The 18527-nt window shown below is 44.3% G+C and overlaps 2 protein-coding genes across 4 annotated transcripts in view; both read right to left on the bottom strand.

Moving 5' to 3' along the window:
• The window catches only part of LOC107266826, a 12625-nt gene extending 943 nt beyond the window's left edge, over positions 1-11682 (bottom strand). Inside the window, exons 1-6 of one of the 2 annotated variants that reach the window (XM_015737722.1) lie at positions 8817-9006; positions 4913-5020; positions 4605-4769; positions 3368-3465; positions 1851-2013; positions 91-806 (exon numbers count right to left, since the gene is read on the bottom strand). In XM_015737722.1, the coding sequence (XP_015593208.1) occupies positions 571-806; positions 1851-2013; positions 3368-3465; positions 4605-4769; positions 4913-5020; positions 8817-9006 (960 nt within the window). In that variant the 3' untranslated portion in view covers positions 91-570. Of the gene's footprint in view, positions 1-6; positions 807-1850; positions 2014-3367; positions 3466-4604; positions 4770-4912; positions 5021-8816 lie in introns of those variants that run through there. The other variant, XM_015737723.2, reaches the window with a different exon arrangement.
• Positions 11683-13664: 1982 nt separating this feature from the next.
• Positions 13665-16387, bottom strand: LOC107266578 (U16-lycotoxin-Ls1a). Of its 2 annotated transcripts, none has more exons than XM_015737191.2 (3): positions 16183-16387; positions 15015-15090; positions 13665-14724 (listed from the first exon to the last, which is right to left on the bottom strand). In XM_015737191.2, the coding sequence occupies exons 1-3, from the start codon at positions 16262-16264 to the stop codon at positions 14589-14591; spliced, it is 294 nt and encodes a 97-aa protein (XP_015592677.1). In that variant the 5' UTR covers positions 16265-16387; the 3' UTR covers positions 13665-14588. The 2 variants fall into 2 exon arrangements, with proteins under 2 accessions (XP_015592677.1, XP_015592676.1); XM_015737190.2 differs by having other exon boundaries at positions 13665-14751; positions 16183-16384.
• Positions 16388-18527: the final 2140 nt, after the last annotated feature.

Genomic DNA, 18527 nt, shown 5'->3' with positions numbered 1-18527 from the left:
ATATATATATATATATATATATACGCATAATACTTAAGACAATAAGAAATGATTAACAATTTGCCCGCAATTCGCGACCGTATACGAGACCTACTCCGGTAGAAACCAAGGCACGTAACATCCGGGTAAAAGCCAAGGGGGACAGGCACTCTCAGGACCATTTGGTAAATTTTAAGGAACGGGATAAAGGGAATTGAATTATGAATAATGGATAATGGATAGTAATTGGGAATTCACGATAATCTTGTACTGCGATTGGCGATGAACGTAGAGTAATTCTTTATCGTATTACCCGCCCCCCCCCTCCACTCATTTCTATATAAATTAATAATTTTTAATAAAAATATATAATTATCTCTGAACAACGCATCGAAATTCGAAATTCGTCACGTGACGAAGATAACGCTACATAGCTGCCTGTTTAGGGCTGGACGGATGTGATTTTCACAGTATTATAAGTAAATTCTTCTCTTATATCACACACACGCACTCTCTCTCGCTCTTTTCTTCTTTATCTGTAATTTTTCTCCTGGACTGGCCACCATCTTTTTATCCTTCCCACGTCATTCCTTAGACCTCCGTCGAATGGGTCTGAATCCGCACCTTCTTCTGAGATCCGTTCCTCGACAAGGTCGGACTGTGAGCGGAAAATCCAGGATTATGAATCCCAAGAGGCTTCGGTTTCTTCAGAGAACTTCTCAATGGAGATGCTGTACTGGCAGCGCTGCTCACTGATGCCATGGACCCATTTCCGGCACCACCTGCGTAAGGCTTTCCGCTGGCGTCTGTCATCGAGATACCACCACCTAGAAATCACATAGTAAACAACACCTTCAACGTGACATTTACAACGAGATTGAGGACGTATCTTATCTATGCATCCCCCATTTCATCTGATTCCGATGGTACGAATCCCTGAGATTTCCATCAGGATTACCCAGCATCCCGGCTTTATTCACAACGAGCGACCATACTCTCGATTTATTCAAGAAACGTATACGAGCACGACCACCCTATGTCCACGGTGTTTTATAGCCTTCAGTTCTGACACCATCAGGGTACCTATGGGTACGCACGTTGTATTTTATGGATTGACGGAAGTGTCGATAAAGCATATCGGTGACTATGCTCGGTCGTAGGACAGAACTTCGGAAGCTCGTTCAGAAATAATAGAATCATAGAAACGCGTCATTATTACCGCTGTGGAAACAGAACATTCCGACAGGAGACGAATGAACCATTTTTCTCGAGCACTTAGCCAACACGTACCTCCCCTATAGATATATATACATTCCCGAGAACAGGCATAACACCATATACCAGCCAGAAAACACATAACAGTTCAGATACAATATTTATATGCAAACCGTATAACACAAAACAGTAATGCAATCGTTATGTCTCGAATATTATTATAATTATTAAATTACAGTTACAAAGCACTTGGTAAGTAATTCCCGGTATACCAACTCTTCCCATATGTATATCCTATTATACATTAGTTTGTTTAAGTTACAAACTGATGTAGGTCTATACTACAAGGTCGTATAGACCTGAAGCGTCGCTCGACGTTCTCCTTAAGTGCATCGTGTACAGCGGTCCGTCTACTCGACTACTGCCAATATTCGCGTGCGTTTCAGCTTCATTAGTAAATATACCAAGACGATGTAATTTACGAAACGGCAACGTCCGACCTGGCATCTCCAGAAGCTCGTGTCAGACTAAGGGTGAACGTGAAAAGCTCTAAGGGGCAAAGCGCAACCTTATATCCCGTGCGAGAGTCTCGTCGAACGGTGTAATCAATTGGTTGACAGTTTTACTCCGTTTCGTGTTCCACTTGCGTTACTCACCGTTCGTAGGATGATGATGCTCCCGGTATCCAGGATTGTTAATGGTGGTCGCATGGGAATTCGTCACGTTCCTAAGTTTCGTTGGATCGCCCCCGCGACGCGCATATATACCCTCGTAGACCGATGATATGAGGACGCCGAAATTCAGGACAATGGCTGCCAGCTGCAACGATAACAAAGCAACGGAATTACTACTAGGAACGTATAAGCACGAGTTTCTGTAGGGACTGTACCCTTTTACGGTAAGGTCTACTTTTGTTGTCTCTCTATTTCATATATCTATGTAACTATACTGAATCCTCTCGACATCCCCCCCCCCTGTGAAAATTGTTCAACGTAACTCGAAGCTTTCGGCTGTTCTCCTCGTCCATCGTCACCACCATCTTCTAACCAACTATATCTCTTCTTTCTTCTGCGAATGACAACCGAGAGGTTGGCTTGGATTTCAGCGTGGAATTCAATTAGGATGAACAAAGAACGCGCTTGGCATCGCTAGCTTGGTTATAATTAATCCTACGGCACCATGTTTTTCCGTCTAAATGACGAGCCGCGACATACGTATAGAAACCTATACAGTTAGATAGAAAGAGAGAGAGGGGGGGGGAGAGAGAAGACAGATAATCGTAGGGTGAATTCAGAAACCAAAATCTCTCGATCTGTACCCCATCAGAGAAATTGTAATTGTAATCAGAGAATTGTATGAACTATCAACCCTCTGGAACACGGGAAGAATATAAGGGGGAGTGGAGGGGGGGTTTGAACATTTCACCAGGGGTTATACTAATTTAGGAAAACAGCCCCAAACACCACCCTTCGGTCAGCACTAATTAAAATTTTTAACGAGACGGCCGTGTGGCGTATAAAAATACAGAAAATATTTTCGTAAGGTAATAAGTTGGTTATTATTAAAAAAAAAAAAGAAAAATTATAATAAAGAGACGAAAAGAACAGGGTACTGTAATAAGGGTGTGTTCGAACCAATCTCCCTTTTGTTACCTTTTCTGATTTTTGTCTCTTTTCACGTCCCAACCTGACCTCATCCTTCGCTTCCTTCAATAGATTACGTCGTTTTCCATTGATCTCCAAACCATTCTCGACTCGCGCACGTTGATGCATACTCGATGCAATCGATCGATCGAGTATCGGTGATAACCGATATTTCACTGGTCAAGTAAAAGGCGGCGTACAACTGGCGTAATAATGCCGCGGGTAAGATCGAAGTGCGAACTGAGGGATCGGCAGTGTCATCAGATTGTTTTTAATGTGCGACAAACGACACTAAGGACTCTTGCGCGTACTAAGTAGTCGAGGCTTAATGAGACACCTGCAAAGAGAATCGCGCACCTGCAAGAATAAGCCACAGCTTTTCTCGCTCTTGCTCGTTCAATGATCATTGGGCTCATTCGTGCGCTCACGTACTGCCGCGTACTCGTTCTGTCATCCGAATTGTCGAGGCCGCGACGCTACGAATCGGGTTTAAATCCTGAGCACGAGGCCGACTCTCTTTCTATTCTCACCTGCATGTAAAAGGCCTCGCCTCTGGTGATTATGAAGCTGTTGGCACGATCGTCCGTCTGTAGGGCGAAGAGACTGGCTGCCACGATGGCCAACGAAGCTGAAATACAAAGGAATATGATTAGAGCCTCAAACGGAGAGTGTCAGACATCGAAAGGGAAGCCAACGATCCGTGACAGTGCCTTTTCTTACTTCGAGAACACCCACCGTGGGTAGAATGAATTTTATTTAATCCAACTTTGTGAGGACAAGACGTCGGCTTACCGCTCGAGAGACTTTTCTACCCTAAGGACTCATTGGAGCTAATGACTTATCGGAAGACGTGCCTTGTTAGAACTTTCAGGTCCAAGAGCGATGAAATTAGCTAACTCTCGATAATGAAACAGAGTACTAAGTTATTATATAAATGTAGTATGTATATATATATATATATATATATGTATAATTGAAGTTTTTTTTTTCATATACCGAATAGCACAGATACGCATGATCAATCAGGCCTCATAGACTTTAAAAATTGTTTAGTTCGCTGTACCTGCTGTGAGTGCGAGAGAGACGGAGTTATGGGCGTTCACGTGAATAAGAGTGAGACGGGGATAGTCGTGAGATGAAACAAGGCGGGTTGTACCCTCGACCGAATTTATATTCCATGAATGTGCTAGAAGTTTTGATAGTTTCTAATCAAGCTAAAACCACTGTTGCTTTTAATACTTAGGACGTTGACTTTCGATTTATGATTTTCTCATGAATATGTATATTTGACGAGTTCTCAATGAAGGACCAAATGATACAGGCTGCTTGGCCATATGAAAAAGGATCGTTTTACCGTAACGCGATCTGGCGCTGATATTTGATTCCCTACAGCTTTACCCTAAGCCAAGTAGGCCAGTTACTAGGAGTGCAACTAGTAATCCTAGTGCACGCAAGTAGTATCCGGTCCTGCGATTACCACCCTTCGTGCCTTTCTTTTAAGAATGCTGAAGATCGTAAAGCGTTGGGTGTAGAACGCGGAGGTAGCCAATTGGTCGAGCCTGGTGGGAAGAGGAATGCGAGAAGAAAGCTCGGTGGATCCTAAGGTAAGGGTAGACCCGTGAGTCCGATGAGAAACGCGCGTAGACGTTCACGCATGCATGTCCATATGTGCAGAGTTGCGTGGCGGCAGTTTTTCCAGCGTGAGAGAGCAGACCGTAGCTAAACGTAAGACCTAAGAAAAGTTTAGTTTTACTGAGAAATACTCACTTGCCAGAGTCGCAAGGGCTACCTTGCTGATCAAAGCTGTACTGTACGACATGATTAATCGGGTCGCTGACGATGCCATTGCCAATTGAAGTACAGCCAGTCCTACGATAATAGCCAGCAGAGCCGAAGCTCCTGCAGCGGCTAATCCAGCCACCCAAACTGCCACTGGAACAAGGTTGGACAACTTGATAATTTGATTTTCTTGTCCCTCCTGGGCACTGGGACTGGGTGGTTAAGTTGAATGGGACTAACGGGCGGTCTAAGGGTAGTCGCTTTAATTAGCTACGGGAGTTTTTTCTACAACTTACAAACTGGCTGAAACCTGGATACGTTGTGGCCGCATCTCTCACGACTGTACTCTAGGAACTTGCATTGACGCCACGGTCCGAAGTAGCCTTTCTCAAAGACCGATCCGGCTGTAACATAGAAACAAGTAGAAAGAGGAAGCAAAGAAGGAGCAAAAATTATTGGCACGTCAATTCCCATTTCCTAGTAATACGTAGGGCCTTCACGCATCGTCGGCTCGACGCGATACGCAACCCAGGAAAAGCCGGCTTAATTACTTTTCGGGAAATTAGCTGAACCCTTTCTGCGAGGTTTCGCTAATGTTAGACGAAGGTTCAGACACCCGTTCACTCTATCGCTTATTCTCCCGGAAGAACGTTAATGGGAGGTCGCACGACGGACAGCGTCGGAACGCTGGTAATACGTACCTATTTGATACGACACTACGTAGATACGGTGCTACAACCACAGTCCATCTTTTGTACCTTTAAACTCTAATCTAAATTACCTGTTTTCAAAGTATAGCACGTACGAAACGTATTAAACAAATAAATTAGTCACAGAATAAATAATGTAAATTTCCACTAAGCATCGCACCCATTGAATAACACGTACAACAAAATTAGGGAGGGTCCATCTACGTGTCTCTTTCTCGTTTCCGGTCAACTGTACTTCCCCTTTAATCTAGAATAATTCGAGCCACTTTGTAAAACAAATTAAAAAATGCGCAAAGTACCCCAAAAGTATGTGAGATAAAATAAAAAATTTCATTTCTTCGTCGTTTAATTTAAAAAACAAAACAAGAAAATATTCTAGGACAAAAAATCAAAGCAATGCACGCAGCCTGACAAAGTTGCTCGAATCACGTAGAGAACCTTTCACCGTAACCGGTCAATGAACTTTCCCTAAAGAACTACACGAGTTTCATTCAATCTGACCCACCGAGGAGTGTCGCTAACTTATTGATAGCGAACGAAACTTCATGCACGATCGAACATTCACGCAGAGCCTTGAAATTTGGTGTCAATGGCTCTGCTAGACGTTGGAAAAATTTGGAGGTAGAATCAATGCATTTTATGCAAAGCAATACGTGACTGTATTTCTACATACCATAAGCATAAGTGATAGCGCAGCTAATACAGAGAATTCACAATACTAATAATGCATGTACATAAAAGGTAACATTGCACAATCAGAAAGAAAGATGGCTACCGTGCGTGACCTAGATGCGCATACTATTTCCTATAGTGGTTACGATATTAAATTGTACATTGTGTTGGTCTTGTTTTGCGTATACTAAATGTACCTCTGGATAGTGAGAATATACTGTACGTGTACAGGTACACAATTACTGATTAGGAAACTCAACTGACCGTTGGCATATATTACGAACGTATACGCTGTGCACTTTTGAATGGCAGTTACGAATCACCGTAATAACTGTAAACTATCAAGCGGTGCTGCCACTCGATTCCTTCTACGTTAAAGTATAGAACTGCCGTATATCCCACTAACGAAAGGAAGCGCCCTGAGATAGTGGCGAAGCAGCGGCGAGCGTTGGTACCTGGAGAAAGTGAATTGGCCACGTAGTAAATGGAAGTAACCTAACCGCAAGGGGCTATGGAGCATTCGAAGATATTAGCTGAAACGTACTATACATGTAAATATGACTAGCGTTGTTGTTCCGCTCGTAATGAAAGTAGCATACGGCTAGTATGTTACGTGGTCGTATAGTAAAATGTGAGAAGGTAGTGGTAACCTTCCTGTTAATAAATACCCAACATCACATAACCTATAGTTCCACAGCGGCGATGCTGGTTGTATCCTGTAGCACTAGGATAGTATAGCACACTGTCTAGTACTATAGTTAGCAGCTAGGGGCTTGGTGGCCAACGTAGAAACGTTATTTATTCTCCGAAGGTTACAAAGCGACGTGTTTCGCTTCGACTTTTAGCGCGCTCGGTCGTCTCATTGCCGGCATTTTTTATCTTGTCTCCTGACAGGCTGTCCTTCGACTTTTAGTGCATAGACGAAGGAGACGGTGGGAGGACACTGGAATAAGCGTCAGGAGGAAAAAATTCTTGAAAAGAACTAAGTAGGTGTCTCTTGTAAATGCATCTAAAGGGATAACCTTAGTCCACTGTGGCATTTACGTGTTAGTTCATGTCGGTATATACCTACGTGGAGCGGATGGGTGAGTAGAAGTGAGACGAAAGGACTTCCGGTGGCCGCCACCCGGAACACGAAGTCGCTCGAGCGTATGTGATATCAGCGTAGTCGACGAATAGAGAACGCGCCGGAAAAACGTTTGTTCCGTTGCGATTCCGCTTCGGAGCTTCTCCCACGGAGAATTAGTGGACTGGGAGGTATGTATAGCGTCTTCTTCAGGAAGAATTACGTGAGTACTGGACGAATAGGTACTGCGCTGCGGAACGACCTGAAGAACCATTGAGGTTAAGTCAGTAAGCATTCGCAGAGCGCGACTGTCAAAGCCGGTCATAGTTCGAGGTTTTCTCACGAGATGGCCACAGCTCGTTGCACTGTTAAAGCGGTGGATTCTATAGCATCTGTCGGTCTCATGTAAACTGCCCAGGAGGAATGAGAACGATGCCTAGGTACGATTGCGATATAAGCGTACGAATTGGAAGGATGAAAAAAATAAAATGATGACTAGAGAACAGACGTTGCTTTGGCGATGAAGAAAGGCTTTTGGAGTAGTTCCAACACACGTGAGGGTACCGCCCAACTCTTGCACCGTATCTATTCTATTTTGGCGATGGCATATCCAGACACTCGTAGCATCGAAATTTTCAATTTATACCGTGACAGCTTCAATAACTTTCCATCTGCATTATCGAACGGTGACGTCACCCTTTTAATGAGCATTGTCATCGAGAGAGTACTGTACGTGTCTTGTATAAGAAATTCAAAGATGTTTTCAGACAAACAGAGAACGAGTACAGTAGCGAGGTATGTGGGGTTGCCATAACGAGATACAACATAAAATAATGTTCCCGGCGAGAGACAAGGACAGTGGACAAGTAGTCAGCTAAGGCTGACTCTCTGTTGGTTGAAGGTGAATTTCCAGATCCAGATTCAAGTGGGAATGTCTCGAGTCACAGGGAAGTGTCCGTTAATCGTGTCGCGAGACGTAGTAGTAGCTTGGTGAAAAGCTGTACGGGATTCACACTGTATAGTTGCTGGCGTTGAGAGCTAAGCCAGGTAAAGGCCGTTGCACTCGCGAACGCGAAGACTTCTGTCGTCGTTTCATAGCGGTACTTCACTGCTCGTATCTACTTACTCAAGTTACCCATACGCGTCCGTCTTGCCCATTGCGTATCGTGAGTTGCGTATTGCCTTTATATTAATTCAGACGATCCTAACCGAAATGGCTTACAGGGAGGAGGTGGAACGGTGAGATTTGGACCTAAAAAAAATGGTATCTCTATTCTTTTGTAGTCTATGTCTGGGACGGACAAGAGAAACCCAAGACGCCGAATATGTCGGGGCTGAAGACGCTGGTGGCATATGGCCTGGGAGAGTCAGCTGCGGGACTTAATTGATATGCGTGCCTCGCACGTTGTCGCACGCATGAGAAGCGCGAGTGAATTCATCCGTGAGTCCTAGTGGCTCCCACTGAGGTTGCAGGCTCTGAGTTACGACCACAGGGACATTTGTCTTTGAGTGAAAGAGAGAACCGATCGATACAATGGTAGGTCCAGGATAGGACGAACGAGGACAGGCAGGTAGCGGGAGAGTATGCGTTAAACGGTAGAATTAATTACCCCGGCAATAGGGGGAATCTTGTTGGGATAAATTAGGTCAAAAGTTAGAGGAAACGTTACGGGTCTTCTTCATACGCACGTAGACTGGTGTACAATGGAGGTAATGGCCGTTGTTATGAATGGTGTATTATATTGAACTTACCGTCAGGATTGGAAAAGTATCCCCACTGTGGGGTCGCCGTGGCCGCCGCCTGGAGGACCACAGCTAGGATCCCTAGCGCCAGTGCACCGGCTGCACCACGAGCAGCCAGCGCACGTTTCCGGCCAAGCTGTAAATCGGGCGTCGTCGTCGCGACGTCCCGAACACCTCGATGACCATTCGTATTGGCCATACCTCATACCGTTGAACACTTTGGATTTTCACTTGATTAACCAGACGAACAACGTCGGCGGTCTCGTCGCCTTAAGTCCCGTTTCCAAGAGGCGACCGGTGACGCTTCTAGAATACGTTGATCGCGATACCAACTGAGGACATCGGCGTTGAGTTACCGTTATCGGCGCAAGATGATTTTCTCGATTTAATCAAGTCTGTGCGATTCCATGCGAAACGGAATCGTGGACAGCGGACAATTTCAATTAGTAGGAGGAATGAGAATCGTACTTCTTCCACAGGAATAATCCAATGGCTGCTAATATTCTCGTCGTCTAAATCTTCTCTTGGTATTCCCCTAAATTTTATTCCCAAGGCACAAGGATACTCGTTTGCTTTTTATTTCTTTTAGTCCCTCCGCAAGATCACGAAGTTACCTTAATTTGATCCAGACAATTTATACCTATTAGCTGCTCCACTAAAAAGAATCAGCATCGTCCCTGCTGAGTTCTTACTCCTCGGTGACCTTCCTCGAGTTCGTTTCGTAACTTCCGAAGAATTGAAGGATCAAGGATGGGCAGTGTAAAAGCTCCTGCAAGTTATGTCCACGTGGGCGTGACTATACTTCTTTAGAGAACCAAGTATACACTATCGATCCGATAAGAACATCGTGTAACAGGATAACCAGAAACCCAACAACGTTGACAATAGAAATGGCAGTGAGGAATCAATATATTCCAGTGAAATTCTCGAGGAATCTTCCGACGGCGTTATGATGATAATTATCGACCGTTCATAAACACAGGAAAAGAACGCGAGGAAAAGTTTCCTTCTCGGTAAACTCTCATCTTCCTTTAACACGTACGTTTACGCTTACGTTACACGTTCCCTGGATTGGACTATAGGCCACGTATAGGAGACGAAACCGGTTTTTGCGATGCGATGGAGACGCGATGCGCGAAGCAACGGCTAAAAATAAGCTCTCTCCTTCGTTCCTCGTTCTGTACGAAGTTCCTTCCTTGCCGGTTTTACACCTGGACAGAGATGCACTCCCCTGTGCTCCTTCGCCAGTACCTTCAGTCCTGCAGAAACAAGGCTAATTCCGCATCTAACCTATACACAAGAATTCACAAGGCTCTTCTTCGAGTCTCCCGCAAGCATCCGGGGAGAAATAAAAAAAATGTCAAAGTTGTGGCCGATCAACGAATACTCTCGCGGTCTACTCGTTCGTCCATTTTTCTTTAGCGTGGCAAATAGCATCGGTACTACAGTAGAGGGGAGATCTTGCGCTTCTGCGCTTAACGATCTATCTGACTGCGATCGAGCTCCTTATGCTTCGGGGCGTTAAATGCGCCATTTATTCGACTCTGTTTGTTCTTCGACCCATCCTGAATTCCAGGCATAGTGGTAACAGACTATAAGCCGTTCCGTGGGTTCACCTTTATCCTTGGCTGTCGTGTCTTCCTTCCCGATTCTTGCATCGGCTAAAGAAGTCCAGCTGGAGTCGCGTTACGTGCGACAGGAGGACTACAGTCTAGAACCTACTGCGTGTGTTCCGTTATCGATCGCCAAGTAGTAATGCCGTTCCGACGTTTCACCTGTCATCTCGTTCACCGTGTTTAGCCTTCACGACGTTTCACCTTGCCCGTTACTCCTGGAGTAACGTACAGGCTCGTTCATTACACACGCTGCCAATTGCGATGGATCTAGTTGTATTTACCGTCCATTAGATTCGATTCGTATATGCACTTATACCTGATGAGGATGTCACTGTATATAATACGTGCATGTTCCGTCCTTTGCATCTTTCATCGCCATCACCTAACCTCCTAGCGAGCTCCCACGTCAAACTATACTAAAGCCTCCTAGGATGCCACGCTGGTATCCACGTCCGTTAATATTTAAAGGCACAAAGACGACACGCTAAACCGCTTCGAGGAAACTTTCGTTTCCGTTTGGACGTCCCGGCGCTCCCCGGCACTCCCGTACACACCTCCCGTCACGCCGTGTCTTTCGATTCCTCCGTCAACTCAAGCACCTCCAACACTGCGAGCATCACCAGATAACAATAGCACAGCAGTACATCAGAAACCACGAGCACCGCCTTCTCACTACCTTGGGCAATTCAAATGCACGGATATTAAATAAGTAACATTGTCCATTGGATAATCACTTAAAATCGCACTTTCTCGACTTTCATTCTACTTCGATCCTAGATCCAACAAGTCCTGTGACGTTATCAGATGGCCGCGCAATACTTTTTGGAGGGTTCTCAACTCGGCGTGAAAACTGTCGGCAGCGTGTTTGTACCTGCGTAGTGGAGAGAGAGTAACGTGTAGTCAGGCCTGCGCGTTAGGCAGCACTGAGAGCACCGTTGCAACCGGGTCGCAGTGAAGGCGCCCGCCGCTGCCGCCACCGTCGCCACCACCGCTACCAACGCCGTCGCTACAGCCGCGAGACACTCCCCAACGATATACTCGTATTCGAGTTGCTATCGCTTCTTCATACGACACTAAATATCGTTTCAACAACCACCAAGAATTTTCCAAATGTTCGTCAAGTGCTTGTTCACTTTTGAGACCTGGTACGCATTTCGTTATCGTATCAAACATTTTATTCTCTATTAACCTAACAATAAGTACATAACTGTACGTAAGCGCGTACCTATAGTCGCACTGTGTACAAAAGTCTATACGACTGGAATTGCTATGACGCAAGAAGCCTTTAACGTTTGCATACTTCAACCGTCAATGTTCCTCCAAGTTTAAAACTGCGTACACCATTTCACCACGTAACATTCCATAACCCGAAAGACTACAAAGACAGGATGCTTCGCGAAGCATTCGCGACGCCTGTCATTCCGTAATAATGCACAGGAACACTCTGGCTGGAATTCCTTACGGCAGCATGCACGATACTCCGTTACGCTAGGGCCAAGTATATATATACACATATACACAAAGGTATTTATCGAGGAGACCGTATAGGCAGAGCAAGCGAAGGTTAATTCAGTAGACGCACAGTTCCTTTCGCAATCGAAGTTCGTAGCGCATACGCGACTCGTGCGTAATATCTTAAGAGACCTAGTGCACCACACTGGCACTCACGAGTCGCTAGTTGTAAATGCGCACAGTCATAGTTCTGTGTCGAGGACGACGTTAAAGCAACAACTTAATGTAATCAGTAACAAATTTAATGGAAATTCATCAGGAGCAAAATTGTCTCCAATTACTTATCTAAATCCTTACGATATCCCATCTTTATCTTCTTGTTCCTCCTAGTTAAACCCTCTTCACAGTCAAGACGCTGGCGCAGTCTTGTTGAGGGTCAGGCAGGTCATAAGGTCATGGAATGGCAAACGGTTCCTTCGTTTAATCCATCCTGACGAGGAATCGTGACGCTGGGATCTTCATGGTTAGTCCCTCTTACCAAAGGTATGCATAGGTACCAACCCAACAGCCTGACAGTCTGGAGTCATCGAACCTTGAGGCCACGGCTCGTACTGTTTTTTATTCCTTCCTCCTCTCTCCGAATCCTCCTCATCCATCCTTTCTACGTTTTTCGCTGCTAGAACTGATTTCATCAGAGACGCCAGAGCTAATGCCTGCTAGAGATACTTGCGCAAGACCTTGCCCTTCCTTTTGAGCTATCCCTTTCGAATCCAAAGTAGCTAAGGTGGTACCGCTACATCAGTATCAACCTGGTCCCAGAGCCACACGAGTTCAGGGACCAAGGCTACGTCCACTCCTGGCACCCGGAAACGTAGTGGCTGGTTATCGCCTGTATTTCCCATAGATACGTACCCATGGGCGTCGCTACGTATAAACCATACATGTATAAAGTACTTAATAAACACTAAAAGGCGCCGTAAGAAGTTTCGTAATAGAGCAATGGCTCTATAGATTTTTCAGCTTAACCTTAAGTGATGACACCACTGTACAATGATAATTATAAGAGTAGGCGCGAGAACTGTGTTTGCAAGACTGCTTAGTATGTCACTTAGTATAAATATATGTACGTACAGTAACTCAAACTTGAATCGCAACATGGTAAAATCGATAATAAATTTCTTTCCAGCTAAGGAAATATTTCCTCAGAATTTACGACGTACCTAGTATGAGTGCAATTACTTTTTTCTCAAAGTCTACCTCCCTTCAATGTAATCTCTTCTACGTAAGAATACACGCGAGTCGCGAGACATGTTAATTCATAGTTACCGCGAGTTCTTTCTATAGTAAATTCAACGCATGACCTTGCGTCGCTACAACGACGCCTAGGATCAGCAATTGACCTACGTGTTATTCACCGGGACTAGTTCCTAATTGACGCTCCATGCCTTCGAGCGCCGTGCGCGCACCTTTGGCCAATGATATTTCTTCGAGTTCCAAATACATTAAAGAATTCTACTCCGATCCATGAATCGCTAACGATTTAGGGAATTTGCGAGAAAGGATCAATCGGCTCATACGCTAGGCGCGTGGGTGGCAGCGTGACACAATGTTATTTACTGGACGGAGTTGACTCGACGCACGATGTAGGTCGAGCCTACGGGGTTAACTCGGTTAACCTTCCTGAATCAAGTACAAGAAGGAGATCGAGATCGCGCGAATCTTAAGATGAAAGATGAAGGTGACAGTTGAATTTGAACTGTCACGATCTGGTACAACTATAGACAGCCCATCCTTTCTTCCATAGGCCAATTATACATACATATATTTTCATTGGTATTACATAGTTACGTGTGTAAGTACATCCATCGATTGGATATAATGTATAACATTTATAATATATTATGTAATTGTGTTATGTATGTTATTAATGTCTATAGGTACATGGTACTGTAACATTAAGAGGTATACGGATATATTTAATGCAGACTTTAAAATAGTACGACTCTCGCGGTCGATTCTTTATCTTTTTTCTTCTTTTTTCTTTTCCTATACTTCTTCAACGACTATTCCTCGTTATCAATTACAAGACAATATTCGAATTCTAATTGTGTTCTTGGACTTTAGCTATACTCGTATCAATCCCCTTTTTGTTCACTGCCATTCCCTTGGTCATTGTCCTCGTCATTCTGGTCCTCCTATCATCGTCTTCCTTCTCTTCCTTCCAGACGTTTTCCGTACTCACGATCACGAGGATGACCACGACCGTATCGTCCAGTCGAAGAGAAACGGGAAGAGTCGTAACGCTCTGATTAAGGGAAGTGGCTGGAAGTATCCTCAATCAGAATGCAGCTCTTCCCTCATAGAAAAGGAGATAAGGAGTCGTCTCGGCGTTAGGCGAGGGGTATATTACCGTTATGAGGAAGAAGAGAGGGGTGGTGGATGAGGGGTGGTTAACTCAATCCGAAGGATAAAATACATTTGAGAGAATTACGATGAAGTCAAGTTGGTGAAAGTTGGTGGGACCGAAAAGAGAGATTGGAGAGGCTGGTGAAGAGTCCAGATACAGATGCTGAAGCTGATTCTGAGACTGTGCGCAGGGCTAAGTGTGAATAAATGAAGGCGAGGGGTGAAGTGAATAAGTGCGAGGGTGAGAATGAGGCTGGTACGGGCGGTCGGATTATCCTGGAAGAGGACAGCGAGGCTGACGGCCGGCTTATCCCCATTTCTGGAACAGGCCCATACGTTGACATCGGCAATTCGAACCCCAGAGGTTGCAGCGGCAGCTTGAGTTGTAGCAGCAGTCGTTTGGCCGATGATCACAGTTCCCACCGCGAGGCACGCACGCTCGCCTGAACAGATAGATCAACGAAGACCGTCTACGGGAGATTAGGGCGATCGAGTAGGCTCTTTTATTCACAGTGATAAACAGACTACTTCGCGACAATTATGAGTTCAAGCGTATACGTTCAGCGTTCAGTGTGTTGTATGGGTATTGCTGGACGTGGAGCGCTAGGGGCGCTAGATTTTTATTAGTTTTTCCTGCCAATTGATTTGGAAATAAAGGTAATTGTGAAAAAGATTGAAAAAGCCTTTTTAAAAAGATTGAAATGCTCGGGAACGAATATAACGGCTGACTCACTTTTGTTGCGCCGCTCGCATTAGATGTTCCAACGCGTTCTCGGAGTAATCCGAGTCGACTGGTAGACCTTCTTCTTCTGCAACATAAGACATCCGTTCCATTAATCGTTATCATTCTGGTATCATCCTTCTCAAGTTCAAGGGAAAGGATCGCATTGTCTAATACACGAGCCTCTTAAGGTGTATTGTCATGTGTGCTTTTCACTCCTCTCCATCAATCCACGCGTCAGGCTGGTGACGGGTAAATGACGTACTAAAATGGCTAACGGAACCTATGTGATATTGATTATGCGGAGACACCTTGGAGCAACTCGGATCAAATGTTGTGCAAGAGGTGTCCGTGAATGGAATCTGATCCGCGAAGCATAAACTTCGAAACCTATTATGAAAATTTGCTTTCGAACCTGAAGATGCTCCTGCCGGCGTTGTTGAGCACTTGGGGAAATCTCGATGCAAATCTGAATGTTGAATATTCATTGTTCACGTATTTCGCAACTTTTGTCTTTATTTAATAGCGAATCCTTTCTAATCTGCTTCGGGGATATACATATGGATGAACATCTTTGCACTTGGGATTATAAGAAAATGAATAAAAGATATGAAGAAGGGAAAAGGTAATACTAGGTACGCGGATAGAGTGTGATTAAATTACGGAAAATCCGATTCTCTAAAGAGATTGAAGGAATTGAATTTCTGATACATTTAATCAACGAGGTTCACCAGACAAAATTTATTTCACCTGGCAACGATTATTCCCTTAAACCATTTTCAGGAATAAATGACATTAATCGGTGGATAGTCATCCTACTCTTTCTTTTATCGGTACCAAATCCTACCTTTCAGTTTAACGCAAAGCGTCCTTATCTACCGACCAACCCTTATACCGGAACTAATCCCCCCCAGAACTCTGTGACGCGCCAATGCGCCCGTAATGTAATCTAAGGGATGTACGAGGGTGGACTTCGTTAGTCTGCACAATCGGATGAAATCGTTAATGAATCCCACAGAGGTTCCAGCCTCCTGATATGGACCAATGGATTTTTTTTAACAACCCAACAATATTCTGTACCGAGTACAATCTCATGAATGACGTGTCAAAAATTAATAAAAAAAAAAAAGTTTCAAAGCTGTCAATCCTACGTGCAATCTCGAAGTCTTCCTCGACTTACCGTCGTCGAAGTAGGGACTGCCCAGGACCCGCTCTCCCACGATAAGGAGGATGCAGATCAATCCTAACAAACCGATCTTCATCGTACCGTCGGTTCGAGTTCGTCGCGTGTCGTTATAGGGGAGACAGGCTTGCACCCAGGTTCAAGACTGATCCCTCCTGTGGTGGTACTTGGCGGTGTCACAATCGCGCTCTTCAGGATGCGAGTGACGCGCGTCTGAGCCCTCGACCCTTATATAGACAGCGGGGGCGTGACCAAGTCTACGTCGGTACGGAAAGGGGTCTGGGAATAGGGGGTTACTCCTACTGGAAGTGGTGGTGGCGGTCGCAGTGGCGGACGGTACCACCCTGATGAAGAGAAGAGGTGCGGAGACCAGAAGGGTAGTTGGTAGGGGAATTGGATTCACAGCATCACCGTCAGCAGCCACAACCACCGATACAATAAACACCCCCGCGAATTCCCTCCCCAGAATCCAGCAACAAGATAGAGAGGGATGGTAGCAAGGATAGGGGGGATACAGCGGGCAATCACGAATTGGACCCATTGTAACAGAGACGTAGTCGTAGACGACAAGGAGCAACTGGTGATGCAACTGGTTATCCCGGCGCTCTTTAATAGAATCTTGGGAACCTTCAGGAAACTTGAAGTTTTTACTGTACACGTCAGGGCACATGAATAATCAATAAGGTCGAAAACGACTACCACCGGCACAAGGACCCTAAAACTTTTTTCCCATAATAGATCTCTCGTGATAAATGATAAGATAGATGGTGATGGACCTTGGTTAAACAGGCGTAAGGAAAACTTTAGAAGAAAATAAAGCGGTGGGTACGGCAATGGTACAATAGGGAGGAAAGGATCGAGCAACAAGTTGTCACGGCGTCACCAGGTGTTTTTCAAGAGATAACAAGTTGTGCGCAGCGACTTGTGATTGGTAGAGCCGAGTATAAAGAAATTAATCACTGCTGGAAGGTCGATCCAAAATTTAATTAACCAGGATGCGAGAATGAGAAACCTCACGTTGAAACGAACGACAAAGAACAAGCTTCGTCGTATCACTTTCTCTTATCTCTCTCTCTCTCCCCCACACTTATCTCTATATATTTATCGCTATCTCTCTCTCTCTCTTGCTCGCTTTTTCTCTCTCTCTCTTTTTTCTTCGAAAAGAACCCCTAAATTTCCACGAACTTTAAATATGAACCGATCGACCTTTACGCCACCCACGAACAAACTAATTCTCCCACAACACTCATTCATGCGCAAGTAGTCATTTTTCTTTTTGAAGTTATTCAAATCCCTCCGCTGTGCACGTACAAATTTTTCTTATCAATTTAATTTTCTTATCAATTTACTGAAACACCAACAATCCTACGTACGCGGTATGCGTACTAAGGCAGGGTTTTAAATTTACAGGTAGCTAAGTAAGGTACATACCTTTATGTAGATTCGCAATGGCGATGCGTATAAGCGCCGCCTGACTCTTCGAAATTCGAGTTGGACCTCTAATTGGCGTTTACGATGCACCAGGGTACCGTTCATTTCTGTAATCCGTATCGTTCTAGTAACGAACCACTGAGGGGTGGCTGGAAATATTAGAACTACCTCTTAAGCCTTTTCTTAACTGAGACACACTTGACCGGTTGTCCCTTTCCCAGGAACGTTCACATATAACCTCAACACGAATTTACCCAATAGCAATTATTAAGTTTAATGAATATGCATTACTGATAGACCGACACTCCGTGGATATCCTTATGCCGTCAACTTGTTTTATGATTATCATAGTTTCAACCCAGATGTGATTATTTTGATAATATTCTCGGGATATTATGTACGTTCTATTCATAGAACGGGATTTATCCTTTATATCATCACAGAAGCTATATGAATATAATCGTATTATTGGAAATCCTCACAAAGAGAATTAGAGGATACTTCCGAATTAGATATATCCGGATCAGCCCACGCTGTTTGCTTTCCTAATTATTAAAGAACTGTCGCCATCTACACGCAGAATCTTGAACCTCTAGCATCTTTAAATAAGTTTAGCTGAGTTTGTTATCTCAACCGTCGGGAAGTTAGCGACAAAAAATTTTGTATGCTTTAAAATTACTCCTTAAATGCTCTTTATATTTTCCTAATTGTTCCGTTGCTATTCTACAATGATTAAAAATTATTTATTAAAATAGAAACAATTTTTTTTATGGCTATTCCAAATAACCAAGCAGATTTTCATATGTTTTTCTTAATCAATGAATTTGCTCCATTTTGCTTCGCAATTTTTTTATTTTATTAAACATCTTTAACCCATTCCGCCCTGAGCTGAGCGAAGAAAATCTTTAGCT

This window comes from Cephus cinctus, unplaced genomic scaffold (assembly GCF_000341935.2).
Source record: "Cephus cinctus unplaced genomic scaffold, Ccin1 Ccin1_scaffold0330, whole genome shotgun sequence".
Classification (NCBI taxonomy): Eukaryota; Metazoa; Arthropoda; class Insecta; order Hymenoptera; family Cephidae; genus Cephus; species Cephus cinctus.
This window is presented reverse-complemented; position numbering and strand designations above follow the sequence as displayed.

Excerpts from the sequence above, each read along its gene's own strand:
- LOC107266578 (XM_015737190.2), bottom strand. The coding sequence starts at position 16,264 with ATGAAGATCGGTTTGTTAGGATTGATCTGCATCCTCCTTATCGTGGGA. Across the intron at positions 15,091-16,182 it reads CAGTCCCTACTTCGACGACG|AAGAAGAAGGTCTACCAGTC; the intron begins GTAAGTCGAGGA and ends CTTATGTTGCAG. Across the intron at positions 14,752-15,014 it reads ATGCGAGCGGCGCAACAAAA|ACGGTCTTCGTTGATCTATC; the intron begins GTGAGTCAGCCG and ends AATCTCCCGTAG.